The sequence below is a fragment of the Lacerta agilis genome, chromosome 6, assembly GCF_009819535.1.
Source record: "Lacerta agilis isolate rLacAgi1 chromosome 6, rLacAgi1.pri, whole genome shotgun sequence".
Taxonomy (NCBI): Eukaryota; Metazoa; Chordata; class Lepidosauria; order Squamata; family Lacertidae; genus Lacerta; species Lacerta agilis.
Window position 1 is genome coordinate 103,901 of NC_046317.1, and position 25,424 is coordinate 129,324.

Genomic DNA, 25,424 nt, shown 5'->3' on the forward strand with positions numbered 1-25,424 from the left:
GGTTCACGGAAGGACATAGTTCGGGAACTGACGGTTGGGCTGAGCTGGGAGAAGAGCAACCAAGGGGAGAGGAACGGGAAGAGAGAGCGCTGGTTGAATCTCCCTCACTAGAAAGTGTGCAGCCCATGAGCCCTAGAGCCAGGCATTTGGATAGGGTAGCCTCTCAGAAGGCTCAGTGGTGGAGGGATCACATGGTGAGGAGACAGGAAGGCAGAAGGAACTAGAGGGAAGTGGAAGGAACTCAATTGGGAGCACCAATGGACGCTGAATGTTTGTGCTGTGTTCAATAAACCTCTCTGTTGCTGCAGAAGACTGCTTTTGCTTTGTGCTGTTATCTACAGAGAGGGGGATGGTTAGCCTTGCTTGGCTGATGGGGTTTACTGAGGCCATGTGTTCACAAAGCCCATCCTCAGTAAGTCTGAAAGGCAAAGATTTGTACAGATAGTTTTATTGTTCTTTGGGTGACAGGTACTTAAAGGTGTAGAAACTGAAACTGATAAGGAGCAGGTTGGTGAACTCTTGTAACCTCACGATATCCCCTCCCTCCTTGTGACATGCTGGTGATGTATCAATGATGCTTCTGGAAAGGCATTAGGGAAGGGAGGAAAGGTCTTAAAAGGGCATGTAGCCAAATGCTTGGGGTTCTTACTTTGTGTGGGGACCTGTTGCACAACAATAAAGATTGTGGTCTACTGACCGCTGTTTTGCTCCATTACTTGGCTGGAACTTCCTTCTTTGCTGACTTTATAGACCCGTGGGGGCTTGCACCCTGGCAAGCTGAGCTGCACAGCATCCTTGCACCCGGAATTTTCCTTAACAGTAAGGATACAGAAGCACTTTGGACACAATAAAGTGTGCAATCATGAGAGGTTGCCGTAATTGCTCAAATTACAGCACCTCTTCAAATCCTCTCCCAAATGCCACTGCCTCTGGAGCACTGCCCACTTGTGAACCCATTAAAGGCCTCTGCAAACTCCCCAGATGCTTTCATGAGAGCCACAATGCAGGTGAAGCAGCCAAGAAAAAAGGTCTAAGACTGAAGGAAATGATCGACTTAAGCAGAACACAAAGAAGCAAAATCATCTCCCAGCATACTCTGGCTCTCATGGCATGGAGAAATCGCATGGGGGGGCATGGCGGTTGGGCATGCGGGTGAAAGTTGCTGCTTTGCCCATACACTGGATCTCCCCCTTCTCCCACCCATGGAGTTTGAAGAAGTTCACTCCCCAACCAGTGCCAGATTTATGTACAGTGGTACCTCTGGTTACCGGTAAGTACTTAATTTGTTCCGGAGGTCCGTTCTTAACCTGAAACTGTTCTTAACCTGAAGCACCACTTTAGCTAATGGGACGTCCCGCTGCCAGTGCACCACCAGAGCACAATTTCTGTTCTTATCCGGAAGCAAAGTTCTTAACCTGAAGCGTTATTTCTGCATTAGTGGAGTCTGTAACCTGAAACATGTGTAACCTGAGGTACCACTGTATAAGCTAAACAAGCTATAGCTTAGGGCCCCACTCTCTTGGGAGCCCCCCAAAAATAAAAGGGGAAAACTAGATGTACATTTCCAAAATATAAGATAAAAAACAAATAAAATAAAATAAAACCAACACACAGCAACAGTGTTTTGTGTTGGACTTTCACACCACCACCAACCTAACAATGAACCAATTTATGCAAGAAATACATTTTTTTGGATACTACTATAAAAATACAGGATGGACACATAGACACCACCTTATACCGTAAACCAACTGACTGACAAACATATCTACATGCTTCTAGCTACCACCCCAAACATACCAAACAATCCATTGTATATAGCCAGGCCCTACGTTACAGCCGCATCTGTTCCAACTCTACAGACAGAGACTCTCACCTAAGAGATCTACAGCAAACCTTTTTAGAACTAAAATATCCGCCTGATGAAGTTAAACAACAGATCAACAGAGCCAGACTGATACCCAGAAAGAACTTGCTGCAAGACAGACCCAAAAAAGAAAATAACAGAACACCACTAGTAATCACATACAACTCCCAAATTAAAACAGTACAATGCATCATCAGAGATCTACAACCTCTCCTAGACAATGACAGTTTTCTTTCTCAAGCTCTTGGAGGAAGACCCTTCATCGCCTGCAGACAGCCACCCAATCTTAAACAATTCCTCACCCACAATAATACAACAACAGGACTTAACATGGACACTGGTACCAGGGCCTGAAATAAACCCAGATGCCAACTTTGCTGCCACATACACCCGGATAACACCATTACTGGCCCCAAACAACATCAAACATACCATCTCAGGACTATTTAATTGCTCATCTTCTAACATTGTGTATGCCATCAAATGCCAACAGTGCACAAACAGGACAAACCCTACGCCAAAGGATAAATGGACATAAATCTGATATCAGGAATCACAAGACAGAGAAACCAGTAGGAGAACACTTCAATCTCCCAGGACATTCTATATAAGATCTCAAAGTAGCTGTCTTAATACAAAGGAATTTCAGAAATAGACTGGAAAGAGAAGTTGCTGAATTGCAACTAATTACCAAGCTTAAAACCATGGAGAGACCTGGTCTGAACAAAGACATTGGATTCTTATCTCATTATACATGACAAAGCTATCTTTAGCCATCTCACCCCTTGCTTTTTCCTGTAAGACCAATTGCAGTTGTTAACAGTCGTCAACAGGTTTTCCACACCTATCAGCCAATCACCCATTCCCACCACCCTTCTGAGTAATACCCCTCCCCACTCTCTCACTATATATAAGGGTCTGGTGACTTCTGTTTCGGTGTATCTGAAGAAGTGTGCATGCACACGAAAGCTCATACCAAGAACAAACTTAGTTGGTCTCTAAGGTGCTACTGGAAGGAATTTTGTGTGTGTGTATGTTGTGTAGGCTCCTATGATGTAAGTAATGGGCCCCACATATAGCATATATTCAGCACAAGAAACAGTGACAATTTGTTGTTGACAAAGGACAGCTGGACATATAAAGGGCCCCATTACCTTCAATAGCTTAGGGCCTCATCAAACCTAAATCCAGCCCTGCCCCCAACCTGCATGATCTCTCCGTAGCTGCTCCTTTGCCCACAATCTCCACCGCCCACAAGTGATCTCTCCATGCCATGAAGGGATCATGAGAGTGGTGGAGATCAGGCATTTGAGAGAAGAACCCCCTCCCCCAGCACGATCTAGCCCTGGGTAGATTGGTCGCTCCTCCTGAGACCACCCAGGAGAAATCGGGTCCTCCCTTAAAGAGGGCACGTATTGCAGTGAGACACCCTGTGTTGTGGATGGGTTTGATTGGTCAGCCACAACACCCGATTGGAGGTCCCTTGATGCTGGGTTCAATCAGAGCAATGGGGCTTAGTCCAAATGGATCAAGGGACCTATTTATACCCACGCACGTGACCCAGAGCTTCCTCTTTCGACGTGTGCATTCGGAACACCCGCCCACCTCTCCCTATTTTTAGGGCCTTTTGTGCTTGACCTTGCTGTGCCGTTGTGTGTCGTCTGTCATTGGGACAGGAATTTTCCCCATTTGGCTGATTGTCTGTTGCCATTTGGGTTTCGCCTGCCGCGTAGCAAATCGTCACAACTTGTAAGGTTGCAGATAGGCTCTGGTTCAGGTGAAAGGGATGGGAGAACGCTCTCGCCATCCCTATGTGAAGGGTCTTCCGTTAAAAGAATCCAGGGAATCAATGGTTTGGTCAACCCCTGAGAGGGTGTTGTGCCCGTGCCTGAGTCCAGGGGGACATTTGGGTGGCGGACATAGTCTGTTCCTGGCTTTCCGCTTATCCAGGTGTTCACTCTTGGCTGACCTATGCTGGAACCCTGGGTCAGCGCTATCTGCATGGCAGGCAGCTAGTCGAACTTGAGCCTATGCAACCATTCACTTTCTGTAATAAATAAAGTTGTAGCCTAAATTCTGCCGAAAACCAAAACTAAAATTTGAGTCAAGTGTGAATTTATTTAGGGGGGAGGTTTCTGGGTCTGAACACACAAAAGAGGCAGCCCGCCCTGCTTGCTCAGGCAGGCAAATTTGCAGTCAGGGAGGCAGACAGCTGAGCACCATCTCAGGCTTCACCTGCCTTCCTGCCTCTGTGGTTAACTGAAAAGCTTCAGCAAAGCCCCACTGCACCTCTTGCTCGCGAGGGAGCCCTCTCCGGAGCCTGGAGAGGGTGTCCCCTTTGGGCCCCCAGGAGGGTCTCCTCGTGAGTTGGAGGCACAGCTGGGCTTTGCTGAAGCTGCCCAATTCTCTCCCTGCACCTCCAGGGGCAGCTGAGAGGTGCCAGAATGCCATTCCAGAGGAAAAAAGTCCTGAACTTTCACATCATCATCAAAGGGCAGCTCAACTAGGAGGTCACCACCACTAAGCTTGCCCTGTCCCAAAATGGCCAGAGTTGCTTAACCAGCCTCAGCTGGTAAAAGGTACTGTTGTCCCAGTGTCCATCTGAGCCTCAAACAATCGCACTGGCTCAAGAACCAATACCCTGTACAACTACTCTTTCGGAGGGCATGTGGCCCAGACCACACAGTTTGCTGAATCTGAGAACCACCTACCCAATATCTACATGTCACAGAAAAGTAAGGAGATTCAAACAAAGGGAACTTAAGGATGACCAAGGACACCAAATCAGTCCTCCAGCATTTCAAAGCAGACAAGGGATCATGGCAACAGCTGAAAGGGGCAAGTTTATATTGGGCCTAGATAAAGTATATGCAAACTACACTGAGGAAGAGCAAAGAGCTAGCTGCACATGTAGACCTGGCGATGGGGTCATGGTGGTGCTTAAAATAAATTTATCACATGATAGAAGGGAACAGAATTAGGCTCAGATGGATTTTTCAAGACTGCACCTCTTAAGAGCATTACCGTACATTGAAACTCAACCCCCCATAAGCTTAGCATATAACAGACCTGCAGAACTTGGCAGTAGGCAGGGACCAAAATTTAAATAGGCGAAACTTCTTCAGTCCACAGATAGGTTTCCAAGTAACTGTATAATTAATAATTAAACTATTTTGCAAATAGCTGGATTCATTTGCCTTCTGATTTAACTGATCGTCAAGGTTATTGGATATATCAGCTACTCTTCACTGCACGGTCATACGGGACAAACTGATAGTCTCAAAAACACTTTTTAAATTGGGATATAATCCAGAAACTTCATCCAGCAAGCACTTCTTTATGAAGTTACTTCCCAGCAACAGCAACTTCTTTAGAAATCTGAAAACTAACCTTAGCAGCTGCCTCATTTTCTGAGTTTACTTTCTTGAAAAAACGTTGTTTCCCACTGACATTTTTCAACAAATTGGACACTTTTTGTTTTCACTGGTGTCCAATTTACTTAAGTCAGGATGTTTTGATTCACAATGACGATGAGGACTGTATTAAACACTATGTTCTGATTTGATCTTCCGTTTCTTTTTATCACCTGTTTTACAAAGTTACCCCCAAAATTTTAATGTTGGAACCCAAAAATTTCCACAGCAACTGCTCACATACAAAGGAATACTGAACTGAGTGTCTGACCTTGGAGAGAGCACCAGACACTCATGTAACTTGAAGGGCAGCTGCAGAATGAGGGAGGGGGAGAAATCCTCGCGTTGTGACCGCTCATCGCATAGCAGGCATGAGCTGCATTGGTGCTTGGCTGCACCCACTTTGTCCTGGTTCAACAGCAGCAGTAACAACTGAACACACAGCAAAAAGATGCGACTCTCGCTCCTCTCAGACTGATGATGTCAGGGACTGTGCTGAGAAGGGCTACAATGAGGAGGCATCTCGCCAGCAGCAGGAGGACAGTATAGATTTAGAACAGTGGTTTGCAGAAGGCCATAGTTCAGAAGGGAAAAGCTGGGAAATACTGGATGAAGAGCAGCTAGGAGGAGAAAAACTGGAAGAGAGAGGGTTAACAGATTCACATTTGTTGAATAGCATCCCCCCACACACACACACATTCTAGGAGAGCTGAGAACAGAAAGCACAGAGACTACAAGCTCAGGTTACCAGATGTAGGGGTGAACTGAGAGGGACCAGGGTGTGTGTGTAATTGGAAGCACCACCATTGTTAGAGGGAGACTTTCTTACCCCTCACGCCTTGCTGTGGCTCCACCTCCCCCCCCCCCCCCGTTCTTGCCTGGTTTTCCACAGCTTATGCCAGAGCCGTCTTAAGGGGATCTGCCGCCATGGCGCGGCTATCCCTCCGGCGCCCCCGCCATGCCGCCTCTCCGCCGCCTCCCTCCCGCGCTTGCCGCCCCTTGGGAGGGGGGTGGGCGAGCGGGGGGGTGAGGGGCGTGGCGCTGGAGCGGCGCGGGGCTCTGCGCGCCCTTCCAGCGCTTCCGGGATGGGAGGCGAGGGCGGCCGGCTCGCGCTCCCGCGCAGCTCGCGCTCCGCGCGCAGCTGGAAGGCGCGGCGCTGCTGGGCAGCTCGCGCTGCATCGGGCGGGCGGCCGGCTGCGCGCAGGAGCGCGAGCCGGCCGCCCTCGCCTCCCAGAGCCCCAGCTGGAGTGCTGGAAGGTCGCGCAAAGCCCCGCGCCGCTCCAGCGCTCCAGCTGGGGCTCTGGGAGGCGAGGGCGGGCGGCTTACAGCCCGCGCGCCGGCGCGCGAGTGCCCGCCTGCCCGTGGGGGCGGGGGCGGGTTGGGGAGGAGGAGCCCGGTATGCCGGCGGGCTCGCGGGGGCGCCCCGGGGGCGCCCAGCGCCCTGGCGCACCGCGCCACCGGCTTCTATGGATGAGACGGCTCTGGCTTATGCCCACGAACTTCTGTGTGCCCCATTGCAGTCTTCTCTCCCCCCCCCCCGTTTTCGCCTGCTTTCCCACACGTTATCCCAATGAACTTAAGCCTGCCTCCTCTCAGTCTTTCCCTCCTGTTTTCGCCTGGTTTCCCACAGCTTATCCTGATGAACTTCTGCATGCCTTCTCTCAGTTCCCCCCCACCCCCACCCCACCCAGTTTTCGTCTTCCTCCCACTCATGAGGCATGATTTGTTTCCCTCCCCTGCACTTTCCGTGGTCACTCTGAAACTGTGTTGATCTCCTACCTCCCTTCTCTCCGGTTCCGCCCCCCCCCCCCAGGTTTTGCCTGGCTCTCCACAGCTTGTTCTGTTGAACTCCTGTGCTGTGATTTGTTCTGTCACCTCCACACTGCTTGCTCACTGTTTTAAAATGGGAATTGGCCAAGCCTGAGGCAAGTTGTTATGGCAGTGGTAGCTAAAGGTTGATTTGGCCCCTCCCCTGCCAACAGCCTATTGGCTAAGGCGACCTCAAGTTCTGCTCCCCCTCCCACCCTCTTCTGAAGTCTGTTGTTGTAAAGCATTGTTGCTTTGACGTCCACTGGAGGGCGCTTTTTTGCACAAATTCACAGATTTACCTGGGAAAGGTGTGATATTTTTTGCAATCTAGGTACCTAAGAACCTTCCCATATGGCCATGGAGTGTTGTGTCCAAATTTGAAGGCAACAGGTCAAGCAATTACGGAGCAAGGCCTTCGCGTCCGCGCACCCATCTTGAACATATATATATATATTCTAACTGGTAAGAAGACTCTGCTCACTTTGTTCTGCCAAGGGGAGAGGAAGCCTGACAGTTGGTCACATGACAAAGAGGAGAGAGTGAGCAGTGGTAACCCACCCACCAAGTTACAAGACGGTCACAATTGTGACTAGTGGAAGGCAGGTTAAGACAAAGCACTCATTACATCTTTACTTTCTATTACATCCTCTACATTTTTCACAGGCTGTCCAAAATCCTTTGGCCAACCACAAGCGGCCTATGGGGCATATGCTGTGCAGGCTTGGTGCATAACATCAGCCCCCCCCAACCACCCCCAAGAGGAGCAAGTAGCATAGCTTCCCTATTACCTAAAGAGTCTATCCAATGAAAATTAATTGAATTATTATATCACTTTGGGCTGCTTTCTCCTTTTGCCCATGAAATGAGATTCTATCCTTCTGCAGATCTATACAACACCATATAAACTGTTGAAGCTGAAGTGATTCCCTGCCCCCTTCAGTGCTGTAAAAATAAAAGCATAGCACCTTGAAAACAAATTGCCAATACATCTTCTAGCTAAAAGCATCATTCAGCACCTAAACATTATTCCTTAGGAGGCTTTAAAGTGTATCCTGCCTCTCACTGAATTCCATCCTTCAATATTTACAAATAATAGCTATTTCCACCACCTATTGTGAAATGGTTTGACTTATTCTACCCAGTTGCTCAAGGGGCATCCTCTTAAACCCACAACACTTACTCAAACCAACTTAATCAAGCAAAGTTAATGTTGGGGTTTTTATTTCTCTACCTAGTTTGAATACTAGGTAAAGGGACCCCTGACCATTAGGTCCAGTCGCAGACGACTCTGGGGTTGCGGTGCTCATCTCGCTCTATAGGCCGAGGGAGCCAGCGTTTGTCTGCTGACAACCTCCGGTCATGTGGCCAGCATGACTAAGCTGCTTCTGGCAAACCATAATCTCTCTCTCTCTCTCTCTCTCTCTCTCAAATTCCCACATATTTCCCACTTCACACACATTAGAAACAATAATAGGAGCATGTCAGAAAAAAGCAATACATAAGATATTGGGGGAGTAGATTCATTTACTGTTGGGATATTTTTTGCAAGGTCTGGTTGTATAACAAAATCCAAACCAGGGATATTCTCACTGCTGTTCAAAATGCACAAGCCACAACCACAGAGAACTCATATTAAGTCATCCTGGCAATTCTACACATGTCCTGAAATCTCCAGGTCAAACTGCAGGTTGCCGTTAATACACAGCATACACTGACATCTCTCTCATATTTTTTAAATTAATTACAACAACAGGAGTTTTTCTTGCGGGCGGGAGGGTGTTGTTGGCAGGATCACAGGATATGGGGAAGTTACAGGTAGGTAGCCGTGTTGGTCTGCCATAGTCAAAGCAAAACAAAACAAAATTCCTTCCAGTAGCACCTTAGAGACCAACTAAGTTTGTTCTTGGTATGAGCTTTCGTGTGCATGCACGAATATGGGGATATGGGGAAGAGATTTATGCCTTCTGTCACCAGCTGTGCAACTCCCCCTCCCCCCCGCCCAATGTTGAGGCTTCGTTGTTTATTTTTTCAAAAGTTCTCATTGGTGCTCCATGAGAACTTTTTAATACACTAATCCTCAGTGTCCATTTGGGGGGGGTGAGTGGGGAGAGGAGGATCCCAATTACGGTACAGGGAGCAGGAGGAGGCTGTTAACTAACTTCAGAAGAACAAGAGATGACCAAGAGTTTTTATGGCCACCACTGGCTATTAGTAACTTAACCTGACTAAAGCTGACCCCAGAAACTTCTGAGATTGCATGGAGATCTCTTTGATGGATAGCAAAATCTTTGAAATACAAATCAGATAAAATGTGTCTTTACATAACAGCTTTGCAGATCACTCCTGTACCTGTTTCTCTGAAAGAGCACGGCTTAATCCCAGAAAAATGAGCAAAGGTTTGCAACCTAAGTGAATCTTTCTGAAGCACCTGTAATACCAGTACTTGGTCTACTTTTTCTGTTTCACAACAACTTTGCTATTTCCCTTGACTAAATGTATTTCAACACTCTCAGGGATTCAGCAGAAAATACTTTTCTTCTCTTCCTCTTCCCCACATTTATGAAATGATCAGAAAATACAGCACAGCTGCCCTACTGTGCCATTCTCTGACAACTTTTAAAGGCTTCTTCTCCAGTGAGCTTCAACGACATATACCAACTGATTTGTGGTTGTTGTTCATTCATTCAGTCATGTCCGACTCTTTGTGACCCCATGGACCAGAGCACGCCAGGCACCCCTATCCTCCACTGCCTCCTGCAGTTTGGCCAAACTCATGCTAGTCGCTTCAAGAACACTGTCCAACCATCTCATCCTCTGTCGTCCCCTTCTCCTTGTGCCCTCCATCTTTCCCAGCATCAGGGTCTTTTCTAGGGAGTCTTCTCTTCTCATGAGGTGGCCAAAGTACTGGAGCCTCAACTTCAGGATCTGTCCTTCCAGTGAGCACTCAGGGCTGATTTCTTTAAGAATGGATAAGTTTGATGTTTTTGCAGTCCATGGGACTCTCAAGAGTCTCCTCCAGCACCATAATTCAAAAGCATCAATTCTTCAGTTAATAGTCTTCTTTATGGTCCAGCTCTCACTTCCATACATTACTACTGGGAAAACCATAGCTTTAACTATACGGATTTTTGTCGGCAAAGTGATGTCTCTGCTTTTTAAGATGCTGTCTAGGTTTGTCATTGCTTTCCTCCCAAGAAGCAGGCGTCTTTTAATTTCGTGATTGCTGTCACCATCTGCAGTGATCATGGAGCCCAATAAAGTAAAATCTCTCACTGCCTCCATTTCTTCCCCTTCTATTTGCCAGGAGGTGATGGGTCCAGTGGCCATGATCTTAGTTTTTTTTTATGTTGAGCTTCAGACCATATTTTGCGCTCTCCTCTTTCACCCTCATTAAAAGGTTCTTTAATTCCTCCTCACTTTCTGCCATCAAGGTTGTGTCATCAGCATATCTGAGGTTGTTGATATTTCTTCTGGCAATCTTAATTCCGGTTTGGGATTCATCCGGTCCAGCCTTTCGCATGAATTCTGCATATAAGTTAAATAAGCAGGGAGACAATATACAGCCTTGTCGTACTCCTTTCCCAATTTTGAACCAATCAGTTGTTCCATATCCAGTTCTAACTGTAGCTTCTTGTCCCACATAGAGATTTCTCAGGAGACAGATAAGGTGACCCGGCACTCCCATTTCTTTTAGAACTTGCCATAGTTTGCTGTGGTCGACACAGTCAAATGCTTTTGCGTAGTCAATGAAGCAGAAGTAGATGTTTTTCTGGAACTCTCTAGCTTTCTCCATAATCCAGTGCATGTTTGCAATTTGGTCTTCAGCAAACAGAAGATGCTTTTACAGCATTGTCTAAACATCTTCTGTTGGAGCACGGAAACAGAAGTAAAAGCATAATAACTCTGCTGGATCAGACCAAGGGCCTACCTTGTCCAACGTCCGTCTCTCACAGTGGCCAGCCAGATGCCTCTGGGAAGTCTGTAAGCCAGACACAAGCCCTCCTCCATGCAGGATCCACAGCAATTGGGATGCAGAGGCATACAGCCTCTGACACTGGGAGAAATAGAGCCACCAGGACTAGTAGCCACTGACAGCCGCATCCTCTGCAAATTTGCCTAATCCTTTTCTAAAGCTGTCCAAGTCTGTGGCCATCACTACATCTTGTGGTGAAATCCTTGTCCACTATTCACTGTGTGTCAAGTCTTAAAAAGCAGAGAGGCGAGTTGCAGCACTCTATTCCTCTCCCTGCTGACAGGAGATGAATGTGCTGCCTGCAGGTGCATGATGAGCAACAATTGTGCTCTGTTTTCTCCACACAACCAAAGTTTAACTGAGGTCAGGTGGAGAGGCAATCATCTGAATGCTGCAAAAATATTCAAACTTCTCTGCAGAAGCATTTACAACCGATGCCTGTGGCCACATCTATAAATTAATCCAGAATGTTCATCAGCCAAGCTCTCCTTGAAAAACAGAGGCTGCCAGCGCAAGTCATGCTGCAAACGCAAGTGAAGTACTGTCAGAAGAAACGAACAGCACCCGTAATTCACTGAACAAAAACCGCTGTGTTCTAGTAGATAAGAGTGCTTGAATTTGACTCGTAATCATAGGGCTCAGCATGAAGTTCACTTGGGAGACCTTGATCAGACCACTTTAAAAGATGAGAAGAGCCCTGGTAGATTTTAAAAATTGCTTTCACAGGTGTTATGTACTGAGTTGAATAGGATCCAAAATGCAGCAGTCTGATTGGTCCTAAAACAATAGGATTCAGAATGCAGCAGTCTGATTGGTCCGCAGGAGCCACCTAATCCAGCTCCAGGTGGAAGTGAATCCGCAACCTGATTGGCATACAGCAGTATCCCAGAATTAGCCAATCATGTGGGGCCCATTTTGTAAATAATGTATATAAAGCAGACATTTTGGGGAAACTTCCATTCCTCGCTACTATGAGCTGAATAAAGAGCATGAAATCCACACTTGACTCTGAGTATATTTCAACAAACAACACAAGAGAGACCAAGAGATCCTTCCCAACCCCCTTAGCTAATTTTTCCAGAGCACCTTGCTTCTTCTGGCATCAGGAGAACCAAGGAAGTTGCAGCAAAGAGAAGTTGCAGAGAAAGATGAGGGTGTGCAATGAGCATCAGCCAGTGCTGAATGGAAGGAGCAGGGGAGCGGGATTTCTTCAGGTGCCTGAATTCACAGCTGCTACAGGTGCCAGGAAGCTTATGAGTTTATGGTGGCTTGCTCACAGGGTGCTTTATGAACCAGTTTACTGTGTTGTGATGTGGGTAAAATAAGTTCACACTAGACATATAGGACATGGTAGCTAGAAAACAATTCTCTCTAAGATGCAAAGATCTGCCACAATATCAGAAGGAAATTACGGAATGGAAAATTTAAACCCATTTTTAAGGCTTTCTCATTTAAAACAAGTTTCTTTGGGCATAAACACTATAAATACTAAACTATTGTAAATGGTGCTGGAGGAGACTCTTGAGATCCATTCTTAAGGAAATCAGCCCTGAGTGCTCATTGGCAGGACTGATCCTGAAGCTGAGGCTCCAATACTTTGGCCACCTCATGAGAAGAGAAGACCTCCTAGAAAAGACCCTGATGCTGGGAAAGATTGAGGGCACAAAGAGACGACAGAAGACGAGATGGTTGGATGGTGTTCTTGACGCTACCAACATGAGTCTGACCAAACTGCGGGAGGTAGCGAAAGACAGGCGTGCCTGGCATGCTCTGGTCCATGGGGTCACGAAGAGTCGGACATGACTGAACGACTGAACAACAACATTGTAAATGCCAGAATAAATACAGTGATACCTTGGGTTAAGAACTTAATTTGTTCTGGAGGTCCATTCTTAACCTGAAACTGTTCTTAACCTGAAGCACCACTTTAGCTAATGGGGCCTCCTGCTGCCACTGCACCGCCAGAGCACGATTTCTGTTCTCATCGCGAAGCAAAGTTCTTAACCCGAGGTACTATTTCTGGGTTAGCGGAGTCTGTAACCTGAAGTGTCTGGAACCTGAGGTACCACTGTACTGGTATTTTAGGCAGCCTGGTATAAAAGAGCCTTAGATTTTTATTTTTAAATCAAGCTTGGTTTCGCCTAGCTCTCAGTTTCCTATAGACCAAAATTTTCAGTACAGCATTAAATATGTTTTTCATCTGTCTCTTGTGAAAGAGATAAGAAACTGACAGCTTGAATAATAGGTAATAGAATGATAACTTGTCATAACTTCCTAATCCCTTGTTTGTGGAAGGAGCGGGGGGGGGGGGAGAAACAGGTGGTTCTAAGCTTTTAAGGCTATCATCTGGCAGATAATAAAACAAGCTGAAATCGTTCCAATGTGGTGGATTTAGTCTGAGGCCATCTTTCAGAATCTTGGAGGTGCTATACTAACAGCTGAGCAACAAAAAGGACCAGTTGCTCTCACTTAAAGAAGCATGGCTCAAGAGAAAAATACCACACACAATTTGAGTACTTATTTCTTTACACATAGAAAATTATTAGGTTTGAGTGGCAGATCATTGTCTTGAATTCAGTAAGCATCAGCCATTTCTTATGTGCCAATGAATGTTGGAAGTAGGCATTACATTCTGAGAGATTTGCTTGAAGAAATGCAAGGGCTAGGATGGATTAATATTGTGCCTCATAGGGGGCAGATCATAAGAGAAGGTTAAAAAAAAAAAACCAGTTCAGTCGCACATTAAAAGAGGGCTTAATGGCTATTGAACTTTTGCTTGTACTGAGGCTCTAATAAGAAGACTAAGAGTGCAAGTCTAGTCATGTCTACTCAGAAGTAAGTACCACCTAGTTCAATGGGGCTTACTCTTAGGTAGGTGAGCATAGGGCTGACACTTTACACAGGAATAAATTATCTTATGGAACATATGCTTATGTTAACTGTTTAGGAAAATAGGCTCTGCTTAGTTTGGGGATCTGAGCATTTAGTAGTAGTATTCTTTAAAGTACTGGTGGCACTGGCAACCCCTTTTGGCAGTTCTGTCACAAGTTCAAAATATTATAGAGAACCACTCTAAGGCACAATGAAGTGCATATTCCATCTGCTATGCCTTTGGGTGCTTTTGCTTTATTCTTCCAGATGAGGAAACCAGAAAAGCAAGACAAAGGAGTCAGTCTCACTATGCCATGCATAGCTGTCAAGTTTCGGATTTGAAAATAAGGGATCAGCAGCCTCCCCTATCCCGGGGACAGTCACATGGCAGTGGTGGGTGGAGCCAGAAGCAAAAGTGGGCGGCACTGGTGTGAACGCGCGCAGTAGGCTTACTGTATTTTGGAAACGCTGCCCGTGGGCTACGACGCCTGTAAGCGCGGGAAATGGCTCCCGCTTGCTTTGAGGCTGCAAGGAGGCGAGGTCTTCCCAGTCCCTGGCCAGCAGGGGGAGGGAGAGGAGCTGCTTCCTTTGAAAAAATGGGAAATTAAAGGGATATAAAAAATAAGGGATGGCAGCGGGAAACTGCTTGAAATAAGGGAGATTCCCGGGGGAAACGGCATGCTTGACAGCACTGATGCCATGGTCATGCCTTTGGCTCCTCCTGCTCTTGTCCAGAAGTGCCACATATTCTCACTGCCTGTTCCACTTGGGGCATCCATGCTACTGGTTGGCCACACGTGCTTTAAAAAGACTAAAAGTCTCTACACACCCACCCACGAGAGAGAGAGAGAGAGAGAGAGAGAGAGAGAGAGAGAGAGAGAGAGAGAGAGAAAGAAAGAAAGAGAGAGATGGAGATGAAACTTACAGGATAAATTCTGTTAGATTGCACCATTTTGCAGAGTCCACTTTGTGCATCATCTCTTGAAAAGATTTCCCACACAAAGGCAGGTTTTGTAACATGAGGGATTCATTGCAGAGAACCCCTTGTTGTGCACCTAGAACAAAAAGAAAGGATCTTTTAAAACCAACAAGGAAGCCATTCTGGGCGGCTCCACCAAAAAATATCCCTGAATGTCTAATAATAATAATAATAATAATAATAATAATAATAATAATAATCACATAGCTGTTTTTCTGTTTGACATCAGCTGGGACGGCGTTCCACAGGGCAGTCGAGACTACCAAAAAGGCCCTCTGCCTGGTTCTTTGTAACCTCACATCTTGCAATGAGGGAACCAGCAGAAGGCCCTCAGAGGTGGACCTCAGTGTCTGGGCTGGACGATGGAGGTAAAGACGCTTCTATTACATATAATAATAATAATAATAATAATAATAATAATAATAATAATAATACATTTATTGTCAAAGTACAACCTGTGTACAATGAAATTAACCAAGCCTCCCCCCCCAACACTCAACCTCATTGCACTCTGTGTGCTTGTCGCACAACACACCAACCCCGAAAGTCAGTTGCACCATATTATTTTCCATTCAGCAGCCTAACAGCCCATGGATAGAAACTGTTTGTTTGTTTTTTGCTTTTGTTTATTTTATTTTATTAATCAAAGTACACATTTACATATACATATACATACACATAGAACAAGTACACATTAAACACACCTACACATATAGATCTAATTCCAAATACATTTTCATCCATATATTTTTATTACAAAAACTCTTTAAAAATATAGGTTCATTCTAGCCTTCTATTCACTTCAGTAAGGCTGAATTTATACATAATCTCATCCTTGGGCTTCCCACTTTATCTCTTCATTAAATTAGACATTAAACATGTTTTCAATATGTATGTTTTCATGACTTGGCCCTGATGTAGCTCTTTTTCTATTTCCTTTTTCTTTTAATTTTTTTTTTTTAGTATTCTTTTTATCATTTTTTATTTTTATTATTGCTATTCCAATTCTTGGTAAGACAGGAGCTATTCCAAGATTATAACTGTATTGGTGTTGCACCTTTTTTTAGATATTGCATAAAATCATTCCATTCCTTTATGAATTTTTCCTTCGGATTGTCTTTTATTTTCTCTGGAAGATATGCCAGCTCTATAAATTCTAGCATTTTGTTAATCCAGTCCTTTTTACTGGGTTTACTTTTCCACTTTGATCCTATTAAAATTTTCGCCGCTGCTGAGACGTATAAGAAAAAATTTCTCATCCTTTTTGGTATTTCTGGTGTTGTTATACCTATAAGGTAGGCTTCTGGTGTTTTGGGGAATTTGGTGTCACGTATTATTTCTATTTCTGAGTGGATCTCGTTCCAGAAAGACTCTATCATACTACATTCCCACCTGATGTGGTACCAACTCCCCACTTCTTCGCATCTCCAGCAGGTATTGCTTACATTCCTATACATTTTCGAAGGTTTGTGAGGGGTGATGTGCCACCTATAAAACATTTTTATCATATTTTCTCTAATCGAGTTGCAAGTGGTGAAACTCCAATTCACTCTCCATAGATTTTCCCATCTAGTTAACATGATGTTATGTCCTATGTCCTGTGCCCAGTGTGTCATTGTAGATTTAATTTGTTTTTCCATAACCGTCCAGTCCAACAATATCCTATACGCTTTTGAGAGGGTTTTTGTTTTGGAATTTACCACTTCCGATTGGAATTTAGTAGATTCTTTCTCAAATCCTATTTTACTATCAGCTTTGTATCTCTCAAAAAGTTGGTAGTGATAACGGATGAATCCGAGGGCTTTCTTGGACAAACTGGAGACCACCACCAAAGTTTAGAGCAAATAGCAGCCAGTAGGCTTGGTCTTTATTTAGAAGCAAAAGACTGTCGCGACAGGGCTCCCACTCCTCACAGCGAAGGGAAGATGGAAGCCCCGAGAAAGAAGTGTCCCCAACTTTTATTACCTCCCCGCCACACCAAGATACACCCCCAACATTACATCAGAATATTTACAAGACGGGAGGGGCTAGGAGCAGAAACCTGAGCAGTTTCACACCTGAGTTGCTCCTTGCCATACCCCTCCCGGATGAGCTGTCCAAGGGAACAAAAGGTGGCATTGCCCCTATTGAGTGGAATCCACTCCTGAGCGGTGGTCTTTTGTTAACCAGATATTTTCCGTCTGGCGATGCTGAGGCGGGAAAGTCGGGTTTCCTGTGTCTGCTGTGTACGTGCTGCCACGCCTCGGGGATTATGGAGGATGAAGTCCCAGGTCAGCCCTGTCACTAGATTTCAACAGGGCTTCATTTTACAAGCGAAAAAGTCAAGAATAAACGTGCAGAAACAAAACGGAAACATTGTATCTCAAAGTTGCAACATTTTGATTGGATCAGTCACGGTCAATTGACTGTAACGTCTTTACAGCAGGAAACGCGGCGACTTCCTGGCGGCCCCATGTCCACGATGCCTTTTTGTCCAGAAGCCGATGAAGAGGCTCAGCGACAGTTGCTTTGTGCGGCAGGAACATGTTATAGGTTAGGTTCAATAGACCTAAGAAAGCCTGCAGGTCCTTCTTGTTTTTTGGTTCAGGAGCCTGCTGGATAGATTTGACATTTTCTGCCATGGGGTGGATGCCAGAGCTGTCAACCAGGTATCCGAGGAACTCGACCTGTGGTACAGTGATCTGGCATTTTTCTCTCTTTACCTTGAGACCTGCTTCTTGGAACCTGGTCAGGACAGCCAGAAGCCGATCAAAAAGCTGTTGTGTTGTCTCAGCTGAGGCGAGCACGTCGTCGAAATAGGGCATGACGCCAGGCAGATCCTGTAGGAGCCGCTCCATCAAGCGCTGGAAAATTCCTGGTGCCATGCTGACTCCAAACTGCAGCCAACAACAACAGAAGGCCCCACGGTGGGTGACCATCATCTGTGCCTCAGCAGTGGCGTCGTCCACCGGCGGCTGCTGGTATGAGCAAGGTTGAGTTTCGCAAAGACCTTGCCCTCTCCCAGCGAGTGCAGTGTGTTGAATGACAGGGACGGTGTACACATGCTGTTGGAGTGCCTTGTTTATCGTACACTTATAGTCAGCACAGATGCATACTGACCTGTCAGGCTTGATGGGCGTCATGATGGGAGTCTCCAACTTAGCTCCAAGACCCCCTGTGCTTGTCTAATTAGCTTGTCTAATTGTCTGTCCACCTTAGGCTTGAGGGCAAACGGTACGCCTCGAGGCTTCACTCAGGTGGGTGTAACTAGCAGGCCGAGGTTAAAGAATATGGGCGACCCCACATACTGTCCCAAGGTTCCATCGAACACCTCCGAAAACTCAGTGACAATGGCATCTATTTCTGATTGTGAAACGCTGTGGATACCTGTGATTTCCAACCCTAGGGACACAAACCAGTCCAGTCCCAGCAGGCTGGGCCGATTCCCATCAACCACAACCAGCTTCAGTGGCCCCGAAAAGTCCCTGAAGGTCACTCTGAACTTGCCCACTCCTACAACCAGAATGTTATTTCCCTGATAGTCTCTCAAGTGTAGATGGTGGGAATCCAGTTGTTTCTTGGATACTTTGGGAATCAGTCTTTTGAGGGTACTCCAAGAGACGATAGACAGGGCAGAGCCCGTGTTGACTTCCATGTTGCATGGTTTGCCCTCAATAGTCACGGTGACATAAATTTTCCAGTGATCAGACCTGTCAGTCCGACCAACTGTCTGCTCAGCCAAACAGCGGCAGTTGGTGACGGCGTGGCAGTCCTCGTTAGCATACCTTGCCAACGATTTTTTGCTTCCCGGTGCCGGTAGCATATCTGCTGGCATAGATGAGCGGCAAACCCTCGCAATATGACCCTTAGTAGGTGAAGTCTGCTCCTCACACCACATTGTGCAAACACATCCATACACATATTATTCCAAACAGCACACACCCTTCTCGGGAACTCAAAGCCGCAGCATGTGAATGCACCACCAGCTTGTGCATACAGACATTCAGGATGTACCATGTACCATGAACTACATAGTTACTATTTCATTGTTCCAGTGTGGGTATTTTGGTTCCTTAAGGCTCAGGCAGTAGAGTGCTCTGCTCTGCTCCTGGTTTAGAGCTCTGTTTCTGACCAAAATCTGTAAGTAATGCATAATGATGTCTATTTTTGCCTTAATAGAAGCTGGAGACTATAGTAGGGTGGGATTTCTTATCTTATATTGGGGGTGGATCTACACACAGGAAACCCCCCCCCACTATAAATAAGTCTGAAATAAGTCAGCTCCTCCAATATTTTTGGGCAGGGGGCAGCAGCACCCCCAATATTGAGGGGGTTATTACTTCCTGCCACCGCCAGGTGCCCTCTGCACACCCCAGCCTCCTGCCAGCAGCCCAGGAGCTAGGAGGTGACTGGGACAAGTGCAGAGGGCAATCTCTGCACTTGCTCCTTCCAGCTGCAGCCTGGGAGCCCAGGAGCCGAACTGCAGCTGGGACGAGTGAAGCAAAGATAGCCCCTGCCCAGCGCACACCAGGTGGCATCACATGGCTGGGCCCCCTCAATGTTGGGGGCAATTTGGCACCCCTGCCTGGGATTCAAGTTGCTGTTTTGCCCTATTCAGGCATTAAAAGCAACAGGATCAGGCCCCTTATTTTATAGTATGACGCTATATTTTTGTCACTGTTGAGTGACATTTGCTTCAGCATATGCAACAATCCAGATCATTCTTTGTGAATATGTCTATGTGCAAGAGAGGACATTCAAGCAAAGGTCAACCTTGCCATTCCAGCTCTATGCAAGAAGACCTGCTTATGCGAATGGCACCAATCCATCCCATCAATGTGGCCGCTTCATATTAAATCTGTATAGGATGAAATGTGTAAACCCTAATTTGTGAAGTATGGTTGGCTTTTTCCTTTTTCCTTTGCATACAGAGATACACGTCAAATTCCCAGCCACAGTACTCATATAAAAAATAAAGAGCACATCATAGCAGACTTCACACATGCTACCTCTCCAGGTGGGGGGGGGAATTGTGTTTCTAAAACAGCTCTTACAAACATTTTGAGTTTATATGTAAAGGGACCCCTGACCGTTAGGTCCAGTCACGGACGACTCTGGGGTTGCGGTGCTCATCTCGCTTTATTGGCCGAGGGAGCCAGCGTACAGCTTCCGGGTCATGTGGCCAGCATGACTGAGTGGCTTCTAGCGAACCAGAGCAGTGCACAGAAACACCGTTTACCTTCCCGCCGGAGTGGTACCTATTTATCTACTTGCATTTGGACGTGCTTTCGAACTGCTAGGTTGGCAGGAGGAGGGGCCGAGCAACAGGAGCTCAACCCATCACGGGGATTCGAACAGCTGACCTTCTCACGGCAAGCCCTAGGCTCTGTGGTTTAGACCATAGCGCCACCCATGTCCTGCCACCTTTCTTTACCAGCTGATAATTCAGCACATAATCAAAAAAAGCCAAGTGAAGGCACCAGAAATCAATACTTTAAAAGTTTTCTTTTTAAAAGAGACATCAGCAACAAGAGCAAACAGAGAAATGCAGATTAGACCTCTTACCTGCTAATCCAATTGTCAGTAGACCATTAACTAGAAAGAAAAAGAGTAGCTATTAGAGATCCATTATTCCAAAATTATCAGAAGTACACTATATTATTAGTAAATGTAATATATAAACAAAATTAATCATAAACAATTGAATAGAAATGAAGCTTGTGGCATTACACGCTATTGATTTCAATAGAAACTCATTATTAGTTTTGTCTCCTTCATTTCAGTGCAAATAACTTATGAAAAGGATATATGTTCAATGTGCATAAAATGTTATGTGGTGGTTTGCATTTGCAGAGTGTCTGCTTTTTTCAGAGAACTGTAGCTAAAGCTGCAAAATGTTTACCTAACAAACTTGCCTATTCAAATGGCTCTCTGGGACCAGAGGGAGAATAGTACTTGGACTCTGCACATGGTCCCACTACGCTAACACAATGCGTTCCTTGGAAATTGTTTATTAGTCGAGCATTCACACAAAGAGCCAACTATTTCTATGATTCCTATGGGAACATTTCTAATCCATGATTTGTCCAATCTCTCCCCTGCCTCCCTCCATGGTTTCTTCCTGAAATAGCTGCAGCCAACCAGCAAAAGAGAGATAAAGGAAAAGCTGGTTTGTCGGATCTCTCTCCTAGCCCTAAAATGGTTTCTGCCCTAAAATGGCTGCTGCGAACCAGCAAAGCTCAAGGAAGGAAGGAAGGGGGCAAACTTTAGCTGTTTGGATATCTGATTGTGCAAAGTGTATAGTGAAGTCTGGGCATGATTCTTTATCTTTGGATTAGTGAATTTTCACATAGTGAGCAAGCAGATAGAAGGACTTGCATGAATTAACAAGCAAGAACCTAAAAAAAGCTGAACTGCATTCCTAGTTGTTTAACAGTAATGTGTTGGTTTGAATTTACAACTGTTTTTGCTAACAAGTCTAAAGACAGTTTACTTTGGAACTCTTTCTTGGTGTAGAGATCTCCTTGATTCCTACTCTGAACAAGGTCCAGGTCAGGGAGTTCTGCTCATGTGACTCTCACAACTTGGCCTGCCTCCAAATCATTAGGCCCCCTTCAGGCATTGGGTACCACATGTGCAGCAGCCTTGGGGCAGAGGGCCAGCCAAATCCCAGCAATGGTGCCATCACCCACCATCGAGAGCCAAGAGCACTGCCAGCTTGGCGCTCCCCACATCCAAGTGCTCAGAAAAATCTGTCAAAATCTTTCTACAATTTCTACTTTTAGTTAATTTTAGTTAAGTATTTTTATTTACTTACTTGATGGGGGGGGAGCTCTTCCCCCGCCCTGCCTTGGCTATACCTACCCAGGCCTGAGTATGCCCCTTTTAAGACTTCCCTCTGCAGCAAGGTGGTGGGTCCTGGGAGGGTGAAATATACTACTTTTGGGTGCTCCTGCCGGCCAATCAGGTTGTTGCATTCTAGGATCCTACCTGCCTATTGTTCTAGGATTCAGGCTCAGTACATAACAGAGGGGAAGTCAGATGAGGAGGGATTTAAGACCTTAGCTGGTACTGAGACTCTTTTGCAATAAATAGTCTCCCTCCAGGGACCTGACAGTCCTGTATCCAGTCAGCATTTTCCTCCACAACTGGACCTGCTTGTGCCCATACACTCTGCGCCATCCACCCCGTCCCTCTCAGAATCTCAAGCGTGACTCAGAATCTGCTTGCCTGAAGGATTCCCAACTGTTTCTATGCTTAATGGTGTGCCACTAACACACACGTGGCTCCCTCTTTGCTCTTGCTGAAGTGCAGGTGGGAGCAATAAACAATGATTCCTGGCTTAACATTATATCCAAACCCAATTCAGTGATTTGTTTTGCTCCTAACAAGCCACAAGGTAAGCCAATGTTTGTTCTTGGCTTCCCAACTGCAGTTTGCTTGAGTGAAATAAATTATGAGATCCCAACCATAAGAGATAAAGCCAAATATTTACTGTTGTGTGTGAATGGGTCCAATATATTATCTGAAACTTTGTTTTTTAAAAACATCTTGCCCTCACCCTCTCCGCCTTCAAATAAGATATGATAAATATAAATTTAGGAAGCTGTTGTCTGCCTAGCTCAGTATGGTCTGCGCTGAGGGGCAGCATCTCTCCAGCACTGCAGGTGACCATTTCCCCCAGCACTGCTTGGAGATGTCTGCGTGGATCCAAAGGTTTCTAAGCATGCGAAGCAGAGGAGCTACAGCCCTTCCAGCTTCCCATAAGGAAAGGGCACTTCTACCTGCCAGAAATATTTAGCTGTAACTGTATGACAAAAGCCACAGATCTTGTAATTTGATTTGGCATGATGCGTCCAGGTCGCTAGGAAACACTTTCCCCTGGTTGGGTGGCAGCAAGGTAGTACAGGAAGAGCCTGAAGGGAAACACTTTTCTTACCTGCTTAATAAAATCAGGTAATAATCAGCACCAAGACCTTCAGATCTGTTAGAAATATTCCACTTGGAGCTTGTGACACCATAATGAGTCCCAGAGTTGACCAGAATGTTAAAAAGGGGGAAGCAACGTTATTTCCTCAGCCTTAGGTATGATTTCCCAAAGCAGTTCTGTCCAAATATTCCAATGTAAATTGATTCCATTAAAATCAACTGAATTAAGTATCGCTAAAGATTAAAATGTAGTAACAAGTGCTGGAAATTTCAGTAGCAATCTACTTGCTAAATGATCATAATAAAGTTCAAGCTTCTTAATTAAACTGCTAATTTTAACAATAGCCATCTGAATTAACCTGTCAGATGTCTCTTTAATTGACACTGCTCCACGAGAGCATTTAACATTCCCCCCTAGATAGGTATGGAAACTGAAGCAGATGCTCCTTACAGAAAGCTGAAGCCAAAGGAGTACAGTGGTACCTCGGGTTACAGACGCTTCAGGTTACAGACTCTGCTAACCCAGAAATAGTACCTCAGGTTAAGAACTTTGCTTCAGGATGAGAACAGAAATCACGTTGATGAGGCAGCGGGAGGCCCCATTAGCTAAAGTGGTACCTCAGGCTAAGAACAGTTTCAGGTTAAGAACGGACCTCCAGAACGAATTAAGTTCTTAACCCGAGGTACCACTGTAGAACAATTTTAAGCAAGTAAAATTGTGCTGACAGGCAACACAGGCAGACACATCCGAAGTGTGGATGAGCCTCTTAAATAGGTTGACAGCTTCCTTTGAGCAGCTAGCCCCAATTCTGATGAGTCAAGCTTCTTTTCTTAAGGTGATCCAGCCTGTTTCAGAGCCACTGACCCCTGTGGAGCAGAGGAAGCAGAAGTCCATGAACTACTTCTGACTGCACAAGGGCTGCCATCATGGGCTCCTCTAGTGCTGGGATTCCTGAGGAGGCAGGCATGTCAAACTGGCTGAGAGGGCACATTCTCCTCCAAGTCTGACATGTCTTCTGAATCCATGACCTGAGAACAAGGAGTCAGAGCCCTAGACATGACCCAGGGATGATAGGAGTTGTAGTCCAACAATATGAGGAGGGCCACACAGGTTAACCACACCACCTCTAAATCTTGGCAGTCAGGAGCAGGGGGTCCTATGCACACAAACTGTGGCCCAACTTAGAGTTGCCAAAGGGGCTACAGCCCTGCCCTTTCTGGAACAAGGTCACCCTTTCAGTGCACCCAGAATTGTTTCTTCATTGGGGACCACCACAGCCTTTTAACCTTGGCTTGATGTGGAAAACTAAGCTAAGGTAAAAAGTAAAAGGTAAAGGACCCCGTACGGTCATGTCTGGTCAATGGCAATTACGGGGTGTGGTGCTCATCTCTGCTGTGGTCAGCAGGTCTAAACCGCTACTGGAGCACAGAGGACTGTGACAGAAGCCAGAGCGCACAGAAACACCATTTACCTTCCCACTGCTACAGTACTTATTTATCTACTTACACTGATGTGCTTTCGAACTGCTAGGTTGGCAGGAGCTGAGGGGAAACAATGGAAGCTCACCCTGTCAAGCAGATTTGAACCACCGACCTGCTGATCAGCAAACCAAGAGGCTCAGTGGTTTAGACCACAGTGCCACCCACGTCCCCTTACACTTCTTATCATCCCCTGCAATAAGATGTGGAGATTGGACAGCCAGAGAGAGGCTGATGAATGGAGCAGGGTCATTGAATGGGAGGTGGAAAGGAGAAAGCAAGCTGAGGGTTGGAAACAATGAGAAGATATTCTCAGGGGCGGAACCTGGGAACATGTATGTGTAAACCAACAAATAAATCAAGTAAATAAAAGTTTGGGGACAGGACACATCTGGTTGGAGACAGAGCTGATGGCCCTTCCCCCTCATGCATCTGATGTACTCATGAGATCTCCACAGCCCTTCCTCCCCTACTGCCCCCTTTCCCACCATCAGGGAGGTGAAAAAGAAAGCCAGAACAACTTGTTACTCAGAAACTTTGCAGACTGAAACCAAATACACAATTTTTCCAATTCAAAGTCAGGGGAAAGAAAAAATGAATTGTCTGTCCATGTGTGATTTGTCTTGATAGCAGGCAGTTCCAGCATAACATAGCACTTTATTCAGCACAATTCATCCATTACCTGGGTAATTTTTACAAGAACCCAGTGAGCTGGATGCTTCATATTATCCTTCACTGTGTGTAGAGCAGGTGAGGGATGGGGCAGAGAGAACAATGGCTTGCCTAAGTCCCCCAAGGTTTGCCATACGTCAGGAAAATTCCTGACATGTCCTGGTTTTCTGGTGTAAAAATAGTGTTGGGGGAATTTTGTTGAATTGCCAAAATGTCAGGGGAAACCCTGACAGAAAAGGCAGTGGAAACAATTTTGGTGGTTTCCTTTAAAAAACAAAACAAAACTCAACTTTGCAGGTGTCAGGAATTTTACTATTTGAAATATGGCAACCCTACCTAAGGAGATCTTGGTAGGAGTGGGTCAACTTTTCCATTCACAATTTCAACCACTGTATGACCTGGCATAGGTCTTTGAGGAAATTTAAAAAGAAAGGCAGCTAGTGAGCCACATTG

General features: G+C 45.7%; 1 protein-coding gene across 1 annotated transcript in view; it reads right to left on the bottom strand.

Moving 5' to 3' along the window:
- RAMP3 (receptor activity modifying protein 3) overlaps nucleotides 1-25,424 on the bottom strand; it is a 57,034-nt gene that overhangs the window by 23,760 nt on the left and 7,850 nt on the right. The window contains exons 2-3 of the mRNA XM_033151128.1: nucleotides 20,457-20,486; nucleotides 14,859-14,988 (exon numbers count right to left, since the gene is read on the bottom strand). Of these exons, the coding sequence (XP_033007019.1) occupies nucleotides 14,859-14,988; nucleotides 20,457-20,486 (160 nt within the window). The remainder of the gene's footprint in view (nucleotides 1-14,858; nucleotides 14,989-20,456; nucleotides 20,487-25,424) is intronic.